The 19,606-nt window shown below is 45.0% G+C and overlaps 1 protein-coding gene across 3 annotated transcripts in view; it reads left to right on the forward strand.

The window, feature by feature from the left end:
• C1H10orf90 (chromosome 1 C10orf90 homolog) overlaps positions 1 to 19,606 on the forward strand; it is a 299,367-nt gene that overhangs the window by 176,954 nt on the left and 102,807 nt on the right. For all 3 annotated transcript variants that reach the window (XM_007478239.3, XM_056795168.1, XM_056795165.1), the window contains one exon: positions 11,292 to 12,420. In XM_007478239.3, coding sequence (XP_007478301.2) covers positions 11,292 to 12,420 — 1,129 coding nt within the window. The remainder of the gene's footprint in view (positions 1 to 11,291; positions 12,421 to 19,606) is intronic.

A 19,606-nucleotide genomic window follows, 5' to 3' on the forward strand; every position in this document is an offset into this window, starting at 1 on the left:
CCAGAGAGTAGCAGATAGAACATAAAAAAATAGCAGGAGGGAATCAATAATTCACAAAGGCAATACACAAGATGAGAGGCAACAGTAAAACTTATGGCTTCAGGTGTCTAGACACAAATGAACAACATGTGGGTAACAAGCAGGTTGTAGTGGAGATCTTAAAGGAAGAATGCAAATTTGACTTCCTAGGTAACAGTGAGACTTCCAGGAAAGGCAGAATGGCTGAAAGGTGACTCATGATTGGTGTTTCTTATTCAAAAGGCATCAAATGGATATGTGGGTCATTGGAATGGCACCCAGTGTGTGTCCAGGTGTATATACATACATGTGGATGGCTCTTCAAATACCCTGGATTTCCAATTCATCCCCTTTCTCAACTCCCAAGACTTTCTCCTACTTGTGATTGCAATCATACATAGGGGTGGTCATCCACTTGATGGCGTCATGACCCACAAACATTATGCTTCAGTATTTCATCCCTTTAATTTCTATAACCACTGATCCTTTCCCCAGGGCAGCCATGTTGAAATCTACTCTCTGTTCCCTTCACACCTCCAGATAATCTGTGCCTCCCCAATTTTCCAGCTCTTCATCTCTGTTTGGGATTCACTTTCCTTCCTTTGAGACTTTGATGCTATAAAAGTCAATTCAACCTCATGCTGGCCTCTACCCTAGAATCTCTTCCTCTTATTCAATTTTGACTCATCACTTCCTTTTTTAAAAAGTTTTTTTGACTCATCACTTTCTTTTTTTTCTTGTTAATTTCCTTATTTTTTGACATTATTTAATTTATATTTTTTAGAATATTTTTCCATGGTTACATGACTCATGTTGTCTCCCTCCCTTCTTTCCTCTTCCTTCTTGGAACAATGCCTTATACACATCTTATTACTCAAAACCTATTTCTATATTATTCATATTTATAATAGAATAATCTTTTAAAATCAAAACTCTAAATCCTATACCCATATAAACAAGTGACAAATCACATGTATTTTTTTTTTCTTCTCCCACAGTTCTTTCTCTAGATTTGGATAGCATTCATTTCCATAAATCCCTCAGGATTATCCCAGATCATTGTATTGCTACTAGTAGCAAAGTCAGTTTCATTCATTTGTGCTACAATGTATCAGTCTCTGTGTACAATGTTCTCCTGGTTCTGCTCCTTTCACTCTGCATCAGTTCATGGAGGTCTTTCCAATTCACATAGAAATCAAGCAGGTATCATTCCTTTCAGCACAATAGTATTCCATCACCATCATATACCACAATTTGTTCAGCCATTTTCCAATTGAGGGACACCCCCCCGTTTTCCAATTTTTTGCCACCACAAAGAGCACAGCTATAAATATTTTTGCACTTTTTATCTCTTTAAGATACAAACTCAGTAGTGGTATTGGGGATCAAAGGGCGTATAGTCTTTTAAAGTCCTTTAGGTATCCAAATTGCCTTCCAGAATGGTCAGATCCATTTACATCTCCACCTGTAGTGTATTAGTGTCCCACTTTTGCCATATCCCTTCCAACATTTATTATTTTCCTTTCATGATATATTGGCCAGTCTGCTAAGTGTAAGGTGGTACTTCAGCATTGTTTTGATTTACATTTCTCTAATCAGGATGGATTTAGAACATTTTTTTCATGTGACTACAGTTTAGATATTTATTCATCTGAAAATTGCCTATTTATATCCCTTTACTATTTGTCAATTGAAAAATGGCTTGATTTCTTGTAAATTTGACTTAGTTCCTTATATATTTGGGAAATTGGACTTTTGTCAGGAGAATTTTATTATAAATTTTTTTTCCAGTTAGTTGCTTCCCTTCAAATTTTGGTTGCATTGGTTTTGTTTGTACAAAAATGTTTTTAATTTAATATAATCAAAATTATTCATTTTGCATCTTGTAATGTTCTCTCTCTCTTACTTTAACTCATCACTTTCTAAAACACAACCTTAGATAATCCCCCCATCTGCTTCTTCATCCCAATCCACAGGCTGATGAACCAGACTGGAAGAAGTCACACAACCAGGCTGACTAGGTTTGCCACAGAGTTAATTGCAACTGGATTCTCCATGCTGCAAGGCAATCCTTTTATTCTTACTTGATCAACTTTCTATCACTTGGCCTACATCTATGTTCCAAAACTATTTTCTCCTTGAGTTCACATCATCATTACCTTCCGCTTCTCTCTCAGCAGAGCATGTAGTCACTGGACTAGAACAGAACCCCTTTAATCTCCCAATGAACTCCTGCCTCTATCCTCCCCACCTACTTCCCTTAAGATCTCCCCACCCCACAATATACCTTAATGATCCTGGGGCGTCAGTCATGTCACTGTGCCCTAAAGACTACTAAACCATTCTATGTACCTTGCTGCTCAGCTCTCCTCAGTGTGCTGTTTCTGCAGTCAGAATGTAAAGCTCTTTGAGAGCAGACCTCCTTTTTGAATTAATGACTCTGAGTGCTCAGCCCAGTGACTGCTTACACTAAGCACTTAATGAAGACATTTCACTTCCACAATTCACCAGAAAAATTGAGATTAACATGAGAGAACTTCTTTTTCCAAGTTCAGTACCACAAATTCCCTCTGTTTCATCATCCATTCTTTTGTACTTTGGTCCCTTCTCTCAGGGAGTGGTGATCCTTTCCTGGGCAAGTCAATCCCTTCTAATTATATATCCTACCACCTCACGCCTCCACTGGGAGCTTATTCTTTCTTCCATTTCCTCTCCCCAATACATGTTTTCTCTTCTTTTTCCCATTAGCTCCATTTAGGGAGGAGCCCCTCCAACCTTGGATAGTCCATGGATAGTGGAGGCATCCAGGGCAAAGTTTCAGAACCTTTCTGGGTTGGCCAAGTTTGTCAGGGTTTCTACTCTACTGGGTCCACTTCTGGCTTTGTCATTATATGTGTGACCCTGGACAAGTCACCTGACTTCCTTGGATCTCCATGTCTTCAACTAGAAAATGACTGGTTTGATTTGAATGATTCATGAGGTCTTGTGTGGCCCTAAGACTATGATCTCAACACCATAGCAATGCATGGAAAGAAAATGTTTCTCTGCAGGGTAGATAGATAGATAGATAGATAGATAGATAGATAGATAGATAGATAGATAGATGGATGGATGGCTAGATAGATAGATAGGTAGATAGGTAGGTAGGTAGGTAGGTAGGTAGATAAGCAAGAAACAAGGTAAATAGGAGATAATGAGCAGAGGGACACACCAGAATGAAGAGGAGTTGAGAGAGGCTTCCTGTAGAAGTAGTCATTGAGGAGGGACAGTATTCCAGGAATGAGAGACAATCAAAAAAAATGCTCAGGGCTGAGATGGAAAGTCTTGCTCATGGAACGAGCAGAAAGCCAACGTCACTGGATCAGAGTATGTGTTGAAGAGTAAAGTGGAAGAAGACTGGAGAAGCTGGGTTATGAAGGGCTTTGAACACCAAATAGAGGATTTTCTATTTGGTCCTGGAGGCAATGAGGAGCCACTGGAGTTTGGGGGTAGAAGGTGACATGGTTGGACCTGAACTTTAGGAAACTCCCTTTTGACACTTTGAATGAAGAATGAATTCGAGTGGGGAGAGGATTGAGGCAGGCAGACCTATTCACTCTAGTCCCATGAGGCAATGAAGGTCTGTACCAGGGTGGGAACCACTATAAGAGGAGAGGAGGGGACATTTTGGATAGATTTAGTAGAGGCAAAATCAACAGGCCTTGGCAACAGTTTGGATATGGGGGGGGGGAGTGAGAAGTTGAGGATTAGGAGCCTGAGGGATTGGGAGAATAGTGTTGTCCTTTACTATGATGGGGAAGGCTGGAGGGGGTAGGGTTTAGAGAGGAAGATCAGGAGTTCTCTTTTGGACATACTGCACTGAAGATGTCTACTGGACATCCAGCTAAGATGTCTGATTGGAGTTTGGAGTTGATGGTTGGAGATGATGTAAGACTGGACATCAACAGAGAAATGAAGGCAGAAGAGGTTCAATTTGAGAATCATTAGCCTAGAGATGGTGCCTGAACTCATGGGAGCTGATCAGATGACCAAGCGAAGGAATTTTGAGGGAGAATAGTAGAGTATGGAAGGCATATAATAGTATATAGTAGATAGAGTACAGATAGATCGAGGCAGTATAGAGGGCATTTAGTAGTATATGTAGTTCAGCATATAGTAAAGATAGATATAGAGTATAGAGGATATATAGTAACATACAGTATATATAGTACAGTCTATAGTATAGATAGATCTAAGTAGATAGCGTATAGAGGGCAGAACTCTGTGGGGTACCCCACCCTTAGGGGACATGATCTGGGTGAGGATCTAGCAAAGGATACTGAGAAAGATTGATCAGAGAGGTAGGAGGAGAACCAGGAGAGAGGAGTATCCCCAAAACCTAGAGAAAAGAGAGTAGCAAGCAGGAGAGAGTAATCCATTTGGTCACCCTTCTCTGTTATATGCCCGTGCTGAGGTCGACCTTTCCAAGCATATCATAATAAAAACACCATGTTTGATTCATTTGAAAAGTCCATTTCAACAGGCAAAACCAATAATGATTCATTAAGTACCTTTCTGGTGCCTGATGGTATTCCCAGACTATCAAAAAGGATGCCCTGGCCTCAAGGAGCTTCTACTTTACTGGAGGGATTACAACACGTTTAGAAATAGCTCGATTCCAAAAAGTCTAGGCAAGGAGGGCCTGGATCCCAACACCCTCACCAAGGCCCAAAGGTGGGAAATGAGATGCTGAGCAGTACCAGAAGGGATATCAAGTAAAATCAGCCCAGAAAGATAGCCTGTGAGGGGAATCTGAGGAAATGGTCTTTCAGCCCCTGAAAATGCTTGAGTAGAGGGCTGACCTGGTGAAAGTAACCATTAGGAAGATGATGTTGGCAGCTGTCTAGAAATCAGTGCCAGAAGCGAGTTTGTAGATGTGTAGGGAGAGTTGGACCGTTTTCTCCACCTTATCCTGAATCTCTTGATTTCCTGTTCCAATTTAGAAAAGTGTGTCCTTCCTCAGAAATGCCTGAGGGCATCAGCAGAAAGTGAAAAACATTCAATAAAATACATAAAAGCCTAAAAGCCATTTCCAACTGGACAAGATTATGTTTGAAATGCCCCAAATTGATCAATAGCTTAACAAGGCTTCTAAGAGAAGGACGTGTAAAACAGTGGGTTTTACACCAGCCTGACTTGCCTGCAAATGGAGGATTCTCAGCAAGCCAAGAGGATGAGCAATAGATGTGTCCAATGCCATCTAGCCCCATCTTCTCTAAAAGCAGGTGCTTCTCTTCTCAGTTTTTGGCCAGCTCAGTAATTTAAATTCTGTCAACTAAAGGGGTATATTTCCAAAGCCAATGAGTTGTTCAGTGGCAGTCCTGGGATCTTAAATGCTGGGCCAAAGAGAGGAGCACAAGCTAAGAAGGTTTCTGTCCTGAACTAAGGGATAAAACAGGAATGTCCCTCATCTAATGCCCAGCTTGGCTCAGTCTGGAGAATCCGGCTCCAGAATGAATTTTGGACCTCAGAAATTCTCAGACACTTCTTAGTAATTCTTTATTTCCGCTAGCTTTTTAGTTGATTCTCTAGGATTCTTTAAGTAGACCATCATATCATCGGCAACTTCTTAGTAATTCTTAAAGAGCCTCCAGTATCAAACTGTATCAGTGGAGTGGGGAGCCATGATGTCACAGCTCCTTCAATGGATAGATTATCCCTTGTGACAAACTGGGCAGCTAATCCTTTGAAATCAGGTACTACTGAGTCCAGCTTCCACTTGGACCAGTAATGGGCCACAGTGGAATGGTCTAGACTCCTCTCTGGATCTGACCCTCCCTGGCTGTGTGACTCTGGGCAAGTCCCTTGACACCTCTCAGTGTCCTCAGGAAACCCTTTCTAAGATCATGTTGCTAGTCTAAGTCACCAGAGATTTTTTTTTATATCACGAGTTCTCCGCACCAATCAAATCACATCTCAACTGAGAAAACAAATGTATTAACAAAACATATGGAAATCCCCGTATTGCTGTCACTGACACTTTAGAAACTGACCACATGACCAGTTTGGGAAGGGATCAAATGTACATGGATGGATTCTGGTTTACCAAAATTGCCCAAATATAGTTTGAGAGGTCTGAGGATCTTGGGTGCCACCAGCCTAGTCAGTGTATTCCGGTGCTTTTCCTCCCATCTCCCTTTGTTGTTGGGTTTTTTTAAACTTTCTTTCTCCAGGAAAATGGCAAGACACATATTTGCCATCGCATCTCCCAGTGCCTAGCAGAGTGCCTGGAACATAAAAAGCACTGAAGGCTTGTTGACAAATTGGTTAACTTGGTATTTTTTCCTCTGAAGGAATCTAAGTCAAAGAAGACAACAGAAATCAGAAATGAGATCCAGTGCAGTTTACTCATCAGATTTTTGCCTTTGGTGAGGGATAGCTACATCACTATCATTTCCCGAGCATTTCCAAGCATTTCCAATAGCAAGGCCTTTCCTAGTGGCTACATTCATTGAGTAGGTGACATTTTCCTCAATTTTAAGCCTAAAGAATGGAAAAAAGTAGCATTCCATCCATTGACTGCCACTGAGTTCATCTTTATTTCCACCCAAGTATGGTAGGCTCTCAGTTAAATTCAGTTCGTAGAATCATGGACTTCATGCTGTAAGAAACCTTAGATGCAATCAAGTACAATTCTCTCATTTTAAAGATTAAGAAACTGAGGCACAGAGAGAGTCAATAACTGACTCAGGGTCAGAGTCATAATTTGAACCGATGCCTTTGAACTCCAAGTCTTACACTCTAGGCACTCTGCCATTTTGTAGGTGCAGACCCTGATCTAACATTTCATCTCCCACCATCTTCCCACTGTATCCTATTCCATCACCTTGTCTTCTGCAGAAACATTGATTAGCCTATGTCCAGCCTTTTGTTTCCATTTTTCATAGCCATCTCTCTCGACTCTCATTCAAATTACTCTTCCCTTTGCCTGTTCCTCCTCACTTCCTTTTGTCTAAGAAACATTTTTCTGATTCTGAGGGACCTATGAGAAAGAACACTATCCACATCCAGAGAAAGAACTGTGGGAGTAGAAATACAGAAGAAAAACAACTGCTTGATCACATGGGTCTATAGGGATATGATTGGGGATTTGGACTCTAAACGATCACCCTAGTGCAAATATCAATAATATGGAATAGGTCTTGATCAACGATACACATAAAACCCAGTGGAATTGCTCATTGGCTACAGGAGGGGTGGGGGATGGGAGGAAAAGAACATGAATCATGGGAAAATTCTCTTAATCAATTTTTAAAATTAAAAAAAATAAAATGAACTGATGAAAAATGAATTAAAAAAGAAACATTTTCTGAGTCTTGGCTCATGCCCTCCCTACCACTACCACTTTGTATTCTTCCATTCCTCGGTGGTTTCTGCCATGTATGATGGAGGATGGGGGTCCCTGGGCAGAGTTCTGCTCCTCACGGGGTCAGTAGCATAAGACCAAATTGCTATAGCCAGTACAGAACTGGCACTTAGGTCTTCTGGGGTGGTCAAATCACAGGATGCTAGGCTTCTGACCTGGAAGTGTTTGGAAGGGACCCCAGTGGCCACCTAGTACCTTCAAGTTTACACTTGCAGAAAGGAGTCTGTGGAGGCTAAAGCTGATGCCCATTGTCCCATCAGCGACAGAATGGTAGAGGAGGGAGGAGAGGCCTCCTGGGGTCATCCGACTCCAGTCTCAGCATTCTTCTCACTTCATCGGTCCCTGCTTGTGGGGATTTCACTTCTGAGGTCCTTCAGCCTGGGAATCTGGGAATTTCTGCTCCTTTCGCTGCAATAAGAAACATCTCTTGAGGATCTGCTGTGTCCAGAGGACTGTGCTAGGCATGAGGGAAGATAAGGCACGTTCCTTACGTTCACGAATCTCTAGTTCACCATCCACTGAGGAATAAACTCTACACGATTATGGTCAAGCGAGAGGCAGACTGGAGGAGCTCAGAGGTTTGCTGCTGAGGTATCAACAGTGTTCTTCAAGCTCTAGTCAGCTGCTTTCATTTATCACAGCTCTGTTAATGAGGGTAGCAAAGTGCTCCAGGAGGTCTCAGAGGAAATCGGGAATGACTTGGGAGCAAAGATATTCTCAACTTTTCCTCTTAGTCTTCCCCAGTTAACGTGTCCCACCTTAGACCCTTAGGTTTAGACTTAGAAAGGACTTTATGAGTCATCATTCATCCCCCGCATTTTATAGTGAGGAGAAGAGAAGTGGCTTTCTCAGTCTCTTGAATAGGATCCTAGAGCCAAGAAGCCTCCCAAAATAGGGTCCAGTCCTACGGCTCATAGTTCTAAGCACAATAGTTAAGAGCTATTATGATCCCCTTTTTACAAATGGGGAAGGTGAGGCATTCAGACTCAGAGTGACTTGCTCAGGCTTACATAGCTAGTACAAGGATGGATTTGAATTAAGATCTTCCCGAATGCAGGACCAGTGCTCTATTCCTATGCCACCCACCTACCTCAAGGAGGGAAATATACAGAGAAGTAAAGAGTCAATAATCACAAGACAAATACAAAGTCACTAAGAAGCAAAACAGTATGATGAAAAGAACAATGTGTCTGGAGTCAGAGAATCCAGCTTTGAACGCTGCCCCTTAATCTTATTGCCTATGTGACCTTGGACAATTCACTTCATGTTTCTGAGCCTCAGTTTCTCCATCTGTGAAATGAGGAGGTTGCTCTATACAGACTCTGATGTCCTCTGCAAGCTGAGCTTTATGGCCTTTGTCTTGGATGCTAAGTACAGTAAGGGGTGACCTCTTCTCAGTTCCTTCCAGGCATTAGCCCACAATCCATGGCCTTCTGAAAGCTGCTCCGGCTTATATCTCTGTCCAGATGAGGATCCTGGGACTTTTCCCAAAGCACTTTCATCGGATCGTAGGTTTAGAACTGGGAGAGACTATCGTTGAAGCCACATAAACTAATGCAGGAGTGGAAGGCAGGGAGAAGAAGCAGAATGGTCAAGCGTCTGAGGCAGCAAGAGAGTAAAACGCGTGGGGCAGAGACCGATTTGTACAGCAATATTTCTGGCAGCTCACTTTGTGCTTGGCAGAATTTGACATCGAGGGGGTGTCCGTCCATTGGGGAATGGCTGGACGATTTGTGGTATATGGTTGAGGCGGCATTCTAGTGTGCCGTGAGAAACATGAGCAGGATGACTTCAGGAAACCCTGGAAAGACTTGCCTGAACTGATGCAGAGTGAAGTGAGCAGAACCAGAACACGGTACACAGTAAGGGCAAAATTGTGTGATGCTCGACTAGATGACAGCAAATCTCAGCAATACAACGATCCGGGACGGTTCTGAGAAGCTCAGGATGAAAAATTCCATCCACCTCAGGAAAAATATGGATGGAATCTGAATGCAGATCAAAACATACTATTTTACACACACACACACACACACACACACACACACAGAGTATTTGAAGCAACTGGATAGTTCAGTGGAGAGAGTACTGGACCTGGATTCAGGAAGACCTGAGTTCAAATCTGACCTCAGACACCACCTAACTGGGTAACCCTGGGCAAGCTATTTAATCGCTGCCTGCCTCAGTTTCCTCACCTGTGTATAATGATAATATGTTTCCCAAGGATTTTTGTGAGAAACAAATGAGATAATATATGTATAGTACTTTGTTAACCGTAACATGTTATATGAATGTTAACTATTATTATTATTAATTATGATTATTCAAAGAGCTGTCCCAGATTTCTAATCAGGTTACCTGCATTTGATTCCCCAACCTGACACTTCCTAGTTGTGTGACTTTCTCAGGTCACCCAGGTCTCGGTTTCCTCATTTGTAAAATGAGAGAGTTGGAATTAGAGGTCCCTTCCAGCTCTTAAATGATAGCCATAATTCATAGAAAGCAGAGGAGCCTGAGGGAAGGCTCTGTCTAGGAGATAGCACTTGAGCTGGGGGCTCCTGGCAGATCAGGGATTTGAACCCTAACCTTGGCACTCCCACCGCAACCCTCCTTCCCTTTGCCCCTGGCTTTTTGAGCAACGTCACCATCGCCAATTGAGCTCTCTTCTTCCTCCAAAGTGTCCTCTGGGCTCTCTTGTCCCCCATCTGCTTTCTGCTGGTTCTGTGTGCCGATCGTCAGTCATCCCTTCCGCTTCCTGTGCATCTCCGCACCACACACAGTGGGTGGTCAATAAATGTAGTTACATAGTTTTGGATGTTGGCTCGTTGCAAACAGAAAACGGCGTCATGGATGTGAAAATGGGGCCGTGTGTGCAGCGAGCGAGCGTGCAATAAGCGTTGGTGGCAGGGCTTGCTCGCCTGCGTGCCCCTCTATGGCACTTTCTGAATAAACCAGTTCAGAGCAGGAGCCCAGAGGGCTGCCTGGTCTCAGCTGGCCAGCCCTGGCCAGGCTGGGTCCTGAGGGGGAAAATCTTGGTGCTTCCCCTCAGCCCCCGCAGCCCCGGAGCTCGAGAACGTGCAATCTGTTGATTAAAAAGTCTAATCTAGCCCATTATCTAGATCATTAAAGCAGACAGACCCCAAATTCCTCCTTCTGCAACCGCTCATTTTGCCGGAGCACACTGTATTTGTCTTGTCAGAGCAAACCATTCATCATCTAACCAGAGAAAATATAATTGTTTGGGGCAGAAAAAACGGGGCTCCACCACTGTCCATCCCCCGCGCTCGCTGGCTGCCCGGCGCTTCTTGAGAAGCCAGGCACTGGGGGTGCTCAGCCACAGGGCCCTTGCTGGAGAGTGAGCCCCCGGCTTCCTGGACCCGTGGGGCGGCCGGGGCGGAGGCTGCTCTCCCTCACCCCGCGGACCCGCCTGGGCACGAGTGCCGAGCTGACTCCCACACAGGGTCACCATCCTGCCTGGCAGTCACTTCTCCCTCTGCGTCCAGGCAGGGGCATTCTGAACCTGCTGGGAGTCGGGGCTGGTGTGTGGCTGGGGTGGAGGGCTGGGGACAAGGTGGCTGGAGCTCAATGGCTGGTGCTGACACACATCACTAAGCACACCCCCGACCGGCTCCCCAGCTGAGAAAACCCGTCCATGGGGGCGGCTCCTGGTCAGGGATCGCTCAGTCTCTGCAGCTTCTCCTGCCCGAGAGGATTTCATGGCCATCCATGTCATTGCTGGGACAGCAGACGGGGCAGGAGGCGGGCTTCCAGGAAGCCAGACGTGGCGCGGTGCTCCTGGCACCATGCCGGCGGGGAAGGGCCCTCGGGCACACGCTCCCTAATAACGGGCATCTCTTGTCGTTTGCAGGAGGCTGTGGCGTCACGGAAAACGAAGATGATTTCATCCCTCCTCATCTCCCAGCTGATCGATGAGCGGAGACTGCGGAGGAGCGCCTCAGCCCTGCCCGGGCAGTGCATGATGCTTCAGCCCGAGGCTCATCCCATGAACCTGTCTCTGGCGCGCCACAGTCCGGCGGACATCGACCAAGCCTTTCTCTTGCTTCCTGGTAGAATGGGAATCAAAACGTCCTGCAGGGAGGCTGGAGCTGGCCCTGAGCTGCCCCTCCAAGAGGGAAAGCCGGACCCTAACCCGAGAAAAGGGTTCTCCTCCATCACCATCACCGCCAGACGGGTGGTCCCTCCGGCCAGCACCCTGATGTGGGGTACCGCTGTTGAGCCCCTGTGTTCCCAGTGTGGGGCTAAAGAGAAGACCGATTCGTCTGGCGACCGGGAGCCGCCACCTCGCCACAGACTCTTCAGTGGTCATGGGAGCCTCGCCAATGGGCTGGCGACCTCGTTGAAGACTTCCGAACCACACGGGCAGGTGTGTGAAGGGCATCCGTGCTGGATCTTGAACCCCGAAAATAAAGAGAACGAGCTGATCCCTCCAGCCATCCCAAGTCACGGGGAGAAAGTTCCCCTTCTGTTTAGCTCCTGTGTGCACCTACGGGTGTCTCAGCCGTGCTCCAACACTGTCCATTACTTGGACAAATCTCTCTCTATACCCCTAGACCAAGCTCCCCTGGCCGGCTCCAAAGTGCACAAATCAGTTCTGTCCCTCAACCTGAGCTGTAGTTCTCATGGACTGACAGCAGATGGAGCAGACCGCATGGCTAATGCAGAAGAGGAAGCGATGGGAGGCGAGCCACTGAGCCAGAAGCATGCAGAGCAGCACGAGAAGAGGTCCCCGACGAGCTGGGCCCCGGACTTCAAAGAGAGCTGTCTGAAGGAGAGCCCGCCTTGGAGCGGGATGTCTCTGGGGAATTACCCGTGTCCTTGGAGCAGCGCACCCCCCCTGGGGAGCACAGAAGACCCTGGGGAAGGAGTGGACCCCTTAGCGATGGGCAAGACGAAAGGAGACAGCATGGTGGCGTACCACGCCAGGAGTCACCCTGATAAGCTGTCCATCCATATCCCAGGCTGGAGCTATGCAGCAGGTGAGTGCTGGGCACCTTGGGTCACCCTTGGCCCAACCCAAGCACAGACCCATTCAGGCCGACCATTGGACAATGGATGGCCCTTCAGGGTACACAGAGATCAAAGTCATCCCAGAGGTCCCTGAGTCTCTAAGTGCTGAGTGCTTATTCCAATTCCAACCCTGGAGAATCGAAGCTTAGGGCTGTCCCTGGTCTCTGTATCAAATGGTCCTTCTTGAATGCCAACTATGGGTTTGCAGTGATAGGCTGAGAGTCTTGAGGGCTGAGTCTACACCAGCACCAACATGTGGATGGAAACAGTGATGTCTAGATTGCCATCTGGAGGCTGGGGCTGGGGAGAGAACCCACCTGGCTCTGTGCAGGAGTCTGAGATGGGGCACTGGACTCACCAGTCTTCCATGAGCTGTCTGATCATGGAAACCAGCTGTAGATGCGGAGGCCAGAGAAACAGCAGCCATGATGGGCAATTTCTTCTTCTTCTTCTCCTTCTTCTCCTTCTTCTCCTTCTTCTCCTTCTCCTTCTCCTTCTCCTTCTCCTTCTCCTTCTCCTTCTCCTTCTCCTTCTCCTTCTCCTTCTCCTTCTCCTTCTCCTTCTCCTTCTCCTTCTCCTCCTCCTTCTCCTTCTCCTCCTCCTTCTCCTCCTCCACTCCTCCGCCTTCTCCTCCTCCTCCTCTTCCTCTTCCTCTTCCTCCTCTTCCTCCTCCCCCCTTCCTTCTCCTCCCTACTCTTCCTCCTCCCCTCCTCCTCCTCCTCCTCCCTGTCCTCCTTCCTCTTCCTCCTCCTCCTCATCCTCCTCCTCCTCCTCCTCCTCCTCCCCCTCCTCTTCCTCCTCTTCTTCCTCCTCCTTCTTCTTCTAGAAATCATTGATTTCAACTTTCTCTCATTTCCTCTGATCTTCTCCTTCATCATATCGCAGGGTTGGGGGTAGACCTGGGTCCTCAGAAAAATGCCAGCTGATGATAAGAGCTGACAGAGCTTGCCTATGTGGAAAAGTTTGGTGTTTGGTTGTGGCCAAGGAATGGATGTCTCTTATCCAGAACTGACCTGATGATGTTCAATAATTGGTCAAAAGGAGGTTGGCCACCAGGTGATGAATTGAAGGGACAGTATGTAAGAGTGAATAGGACCCTGGACACTTACTAGCTGCCTGACCGTGAGCTGTGTGATCCGCAATCCCTCTGCCTCAGTTTCCTCTTTCTGTAAAATGAAGTTGGCCTCATTGACCTCTCAGATCCCTTCCAACTCTAAATCTATGAGCCTCTGAATTGGGGGTGGGGTGGGAATGACTGAAATATTCTGCTTAGGTAGAGAAGTGGGCTCTGAGGGAGGGTCCCCCTGTGGCAACTGCCCGGGAGACAGATTCTTGGATAACTGATGGCAAAGCCCTTTGCAAACCTTAAAGCATGATGGAAATAAGAGTGGTTTTCTTCTCATTAGTGTCATGACTGCAATAATAATGTCGGAGAAATAATAAGCCTGATTCTCTTTCTGCCCAGGAGGGAAGAAGTATGAATGCCCTTATGGGAGTACAGAAAAGCGAGAAGCCATTTGGGGCTTTGCTTCCCTTTCCTCTTGCACTGTGGGGCTCTGGCGGAGCTTGGCTTTGGGACTCAGCTGGGGCTCCTCTCTCGGGAGCGAGGCCATCCTGGCTCTTCCCAGGGGCCATGGCCCGCCTGAGCTCTGTCCATGGCCTTGAAGGCCTAAAGCAGGGACTCATCTGCCTGCTTTCCATCTGCAGACTTGTTTGGGAGCTTTGGATTTGGAGGGCCTCAAAACAAGCTCCTCTCCTTCCACTCGGGAAAATTATGTAAAGATAACAGTAATAAAAATTTAAAAGCTGCATATGCGTAATAATTTTACTGTACAACTTTTCTCCATTAAAGGCTTTATTAAGTAATAAAAATGATTGTAAAACACTTTGAAACGATAATATGCCCTAGAAATGTTTAAAAACATAATTAAGTTTGACAAGGGTACGCGTGGTGAATGCTTGAAAACATTTTAGGGAAGATGCAGCGGCCAGTTTTTTTCCATTGCCTCCACGACAATGGCCCAGAATTCTGTAGTCTTGGCCAGGAAGAAAGGGAATGGGATCCGTGGTCAGTTTGCCAGCCAGTCCACCCCCTCCTCATTTCTCGAGAAATGGGCCGACCCAAGTACGTTGTCTTAGTTATTAGAGGAGAGAAATTCCCCCAATGGATCCTGTTCATCTTTTATTGCTTGTTTAAACTTGACCCAATTAATTTGCAAATGGCGTGTCTAGGAGGGCGAATCCTAATGGCTGTACTTACCCACCCTGCTTTCTGTGGAGCATCTCAAGAAAGGAAGGCAACCCAACCTGGCCAAAGGGCTGGCAGAGTGACATCCAGTAACGGGCAGCTTTTTTCCCAGGTTCCGTTTCCTAATCTTTTAACCGTTTTCTGAGAAACGTAACCTAAAACATTGATATAAACCACAATGTATGGTAGTGGTGTACGTTTGCATTCATTTATTACTGTTTAAGTAATAAATTATATTTTATTATAAATATATATATATATATATATAAAACTGTTTAAGTAAGTAAGGGAGGGTTGGGGGACACCTGAGAGCTCATCTATGAAGGGAACTTCCTGGAGGAAACCCCTGCCCAATGCTTGCTTTGTCATTTATCCGCTGGGCGATGTTGGCCAAGTCCCCTACCTCCATAGGCACCATTTTCCTCATCTTGAAGACAAAGAGGGTTGAAGTAAATGACCTCTGAAAGTTCCCTTGTAGCTCTAAATCTAGGATCTAGGTGTGATGTTGGGAAAGCCACTGCACACTTTCTTTGGCCTCAGTTTCTTCCTTTGTCAAAGGAAGGAGTTGGACTAGATGATCTTTGAGGTCCCTTCTAAGTTAAGGTTGATGAGCCCTATTGATAAAAGAATTATTCCTAACTTACATTCTGAAAGCATTTCCTGAAACTTGGAGAACTGAAATGACTCAGCCAGGGTCACACAGCAAGTTTGAACCGAGGACTTCTTGATTCCTAGGCTTATTCTCTCTCCATGGTACTCTATCGCTCTTAATTTCAGGGAACAAAGTATCCAAACTCTTCTGCAGTTCTTCCTGCCAAGACCTCTTCAGGATCGTGTCCACCTCAGCTGGGTGTCCTTCCTGTCCTATTTCTGCCCTTCATTGTACATCATTTCTCAAAGGTCTTTGCAGGTTTCTCTGGGGTCCAATCCTGCTTCAGACACTTATTCCCTGGTGATGGTACACAAATTAGTGCTCCCTCCCATGGCTCCTCCTTAGACATCCTGGAAGAGAAGCAGCTTTGGCAGCAGTAGAGGCTAGCCCAAGGCTAGCCCAAGCCCCTTTAAGCACACAGCTACTCTCCAGAGTATAGACCTCAGCATGCTTGCCTTACATTATTTTTTTTTTAATAAACCCTCACCTTCCATCTTGGAATCAGTACTGTGTATTGGTTCCAAGTCAGAAGAGTGGTAAGGGCTGGGCAAGGGGGTGAAGTGACTTGCCCAGGGTCACACAGCTGGGAAGTGGCTAAGGCCAGATTTGAACCCAGGACCTCCCTTCTCTAGACCTGGTTCTCAATCCACTAGCCTTACATTATTGAAGAACAATCTTCTCATTGGTCTCCGTGACTCAAGTTTCTTCCCATTCTAGTCATTCAACATGCAGTTGCCAAAATGATTTTCTTCAGCTCTCTACCATTTGACCATGGGACTCCCCTACCAACTCCTGTGGCTTCCTGTTGCCTTTCAAATAAACTACAAATGCCTCTGTTTGACTTCGAAAGCTCTCTACAAACTGACCCTCAGCTGCCTTTCCTGTCTCTTTAGCCACTACTCTCCCTCCCAATCTCTTGGACGTAAACAGTCTCTCTCCCTCCACCATGCCCCTCCATCTGCTTTCTCCCCTCACAGAGATGCTGCTGAGCATCCTCCACACCTGGATTACCCTCCCATCTTCTCTCTGCCTCACAGAATCTCTCTTAGCCCTCCTGACCCTCCTCCCACGTGCTCAGGATCCCTCTCAAACTACCTCGTCTTTAACTCTTGTACATGATTGGATTGATTCACGCTATGCGATATAGACTTCACTTTGTCCTCGCTCGTCTCCCCTTTGAACTCGAGCTCGGAGGAGGAGGAATTGGCTCATTCTCTCTCCCCGTATCCTGTGTACCTTGGACGTCAATGGACACAGAGTGGCACTTGCTCAAACACTGACGGATGGATGGATTCATCCGGAAACGTCTGCGAACCTCAATTTCCTCATCTGTGAGACATGAATCAGGATAGCTGAAGGGTTGATTTCCCAAAGTGGCTGTAAAGCTATGATGAACCAAGTCCACAGAGAGGACTTTTTAAGCCCTAAAGCTCGAGAGAGGGGCAGCTTTCTGTGCCACAGGATTGTCATGAAAGGAAGGCCCTGGCACATTGTACAGGATGATTTATTGCTGGTATTATAATACTTTGTTTTGAGGATTTTATTTATTTATTGAGACCGAGTCTGTGCTCTTTACAGGGTAGGGAATGGCTGGCAAAGAGTCCCTTAGCAGGTAAGGACAGCCATTCTTTTTCCATCATGTATGTATTTTCAACATTCTTTTTTTTTTCATTTTGAGTTCCAAATTCTCTTCCTCCATCCAGCCTCCCCCACACATATTGAGAAGGCAAGTAATAAGAGATCAAGTATACATGTGAACTAATGAAAAACACATTTATTTTCATATAAGCCATATTGAAAAAAAACTGGAAAAATAAAGAAAAAAAAATCTGCTTCCGTTTGCCCTCAGCGTTCACCAGTTCTCTCCCTGGAGGTGGAGAGCATTTTTCATCCTAAACCTTCAGAATTGTCTTGGATCTTCGTATTTCTGCGACAATTGATCGTTATTGTCTGCTCAGGTCACTGTGTATCAGTTCATAGAAGTCTTCCAGGATTCTCTGAGGTCATCCCAAAGGATAGTTATTCTGCAACTTATGGAATTACTACATTGACTACTGACAAGTTGAGTGAGTTGTCTACAGTCCCACAGCCCGAGTGCTTCAGAGATAGTACTTTGAGCCCAGCCCTTCCTGGCTCAGACACCAGAGGTTAGACAGTTTTGTTCATAATCATAATCGCTAGCATTTCTGTAATGCTTTAAAGTTTGCAGAACACTTTCTAAATAGTATCCCATTTTATTGTCATACCAACCCTGGAATATAGGTGCTATTGTCATCCCCATTTTACAAGGGGGGAAACTGAGGCCAATAAAAGTTAAATGGCTCCCCAAGGTTCACAGAGCTAAGAAGCATCTGAGGTCAGATTTGAATTCTATCTTCCTGACTCCAGCGTCATTGGTCTGTTCACTGCTCCTCCTAAGCACCTTAATGTTTGTAATATTCTTTGTTTTCATGTATTCATGTTTATAATATTCTTTGACTTATGCTCTTTGTTGGGTTTAGACATCCATTGACTTGAGAATTCCTTAGAGTCATTTTTTCTTCAGAAATGTGTACCCCCAGGATTTCCTTCCTTTACCTGAATGCCAGATTTCTTCTTCTTGTCCTTCAGCCCCCACCCATTCTCACCCTATATGGAGAAGAAAAGGGGATTGTACCCTAGGGAGGACTTAAAAAAAAAAACCCTTATCTTCAGACTTAGAATGCATTCAGTATATTGGTTTCAAGGCAGAAGAGGAGAAGGGCTAGGCATTGGGGAGGGATGCAAATGACTTGCCCAGGGTCACACAACCAAGGAAATATCTGAGGCCAGATTCTGAGTTGAGTAAATGAGGAAGGTGCTTCTGCTAAACCACCTCATATTTTAAATCTATATATGAACTAATGCTCTTATTCCAGAGGGAAAGGGTAATTCCCTTCTACTTAAACTTGTAAATCTTACCAAGAGACAGTACACGATCATGGGTAGAGTGCTGGCCTTGGAGTCCTGAAGACTGGCTCCCTCCCGGCTCTAAATAGGGGCTCCTAGGATTGCCAAGTCACCACCCACATGCTAAAAGTCTCTGTCTGAGCCTGGAGTTCTAGCCTTGGCTTTACCATCGCTTTGCAGTGAGACCTTAGTTATTCCGAGGCTCACTTTTGAGGCCAGTGAAGGGACAGGACTAGATGACCACTGAGGTCCTTCCCAAATCTGGAATTTTGTATTCATAACTATAGACATAGATGTCAGTGATTCAGATATGGATATGTTGATATGCAGGCACTTATTTATCAGTGACTATTTAAAATACATTTTTATTTATATCCTTTGTTTTAAATCACCAAAATTTACTCAGCATTCATCACTTTTCCCCCTTCCGGAGAGCCATCGCATAAAACACTTTTTTTTTTATCCTGGAGAAGCATTTACCATTTTATTAATTTTTTTACAGATTACATGTTGATATTTGTTTTCTGACATTTTATAATCCATGTTCTCTCCCTCCCTCCCTCCCTGCCTCCCCAAGAAGGCAGATGATGTAATATGGGTTGTACATATAATGTCACATACTATTTATTTCCCTGTTCCCCATGCTGTGAAACAAGACACATTGTGCTTGTACTAGAGAAAAATTCATGGAATAAATACGATGAAGAATAGAATATTTCGATCTAGAATTGGATTCCTTATGCTCCTTCTATGGTAGCGAATATTCTTTTTCATCTTGAATTCCTTGCGTTGGCCTGGATCCTTGCATTGGAGATAGTAGTTAAGTCATTCACAGTTGATCATTATACCTTATTGTTGTTACTCTGTAAAATGTTGTCCTGATTCTTCTCATTTCACTTTGCATCAGTTCATAGAAGTCTTTCCAGGTTTTTGTGATCATCTTGTTTGTTATGTCCTATGGCAAAATACTATCCTATTACAATCATATTCCACAATTTTATTCAACCATTCCTCCATTGATGGACATCCCTTCAGTTTTCCCATTATTTTTAAAATCACATATTTTTAAAGAAAAAAATTCAACTAAATGGATAAAAACATCAAAAAAGTCTGAAAATATGTGTAATATACCACATCAGTGGCCACCTCCCACCTTTGCAAAGATTCAGGAAGGGGTGGGAATGTCTTCTCATCTTCGGAGCCAGGCTTGGTCCTTGTAATTTTAAAAGACTGATTTTTAAAAGTTTATTTAATTAATTAATTTAGAATACTTTTCCATGGTTACATGATTCATGTTCTTTTTCTCCCCTGCTCCCACCCCCCTCCC

Source organism: Monodelphis domestica, chromosome 1 (genome assembly GCF_027887165.1).
Source record: "Monodelphis domestica isolate mMonDom1 chromosome 1, mMonDom1.pri, whole genome shotgun sequence".
Lineage (NCBI taxonomy): Eukaryota > Metazoa > Chordata > Mammalia > Didelphimorphia > Didelphidae > Monodelphis > Monodelphis domestica.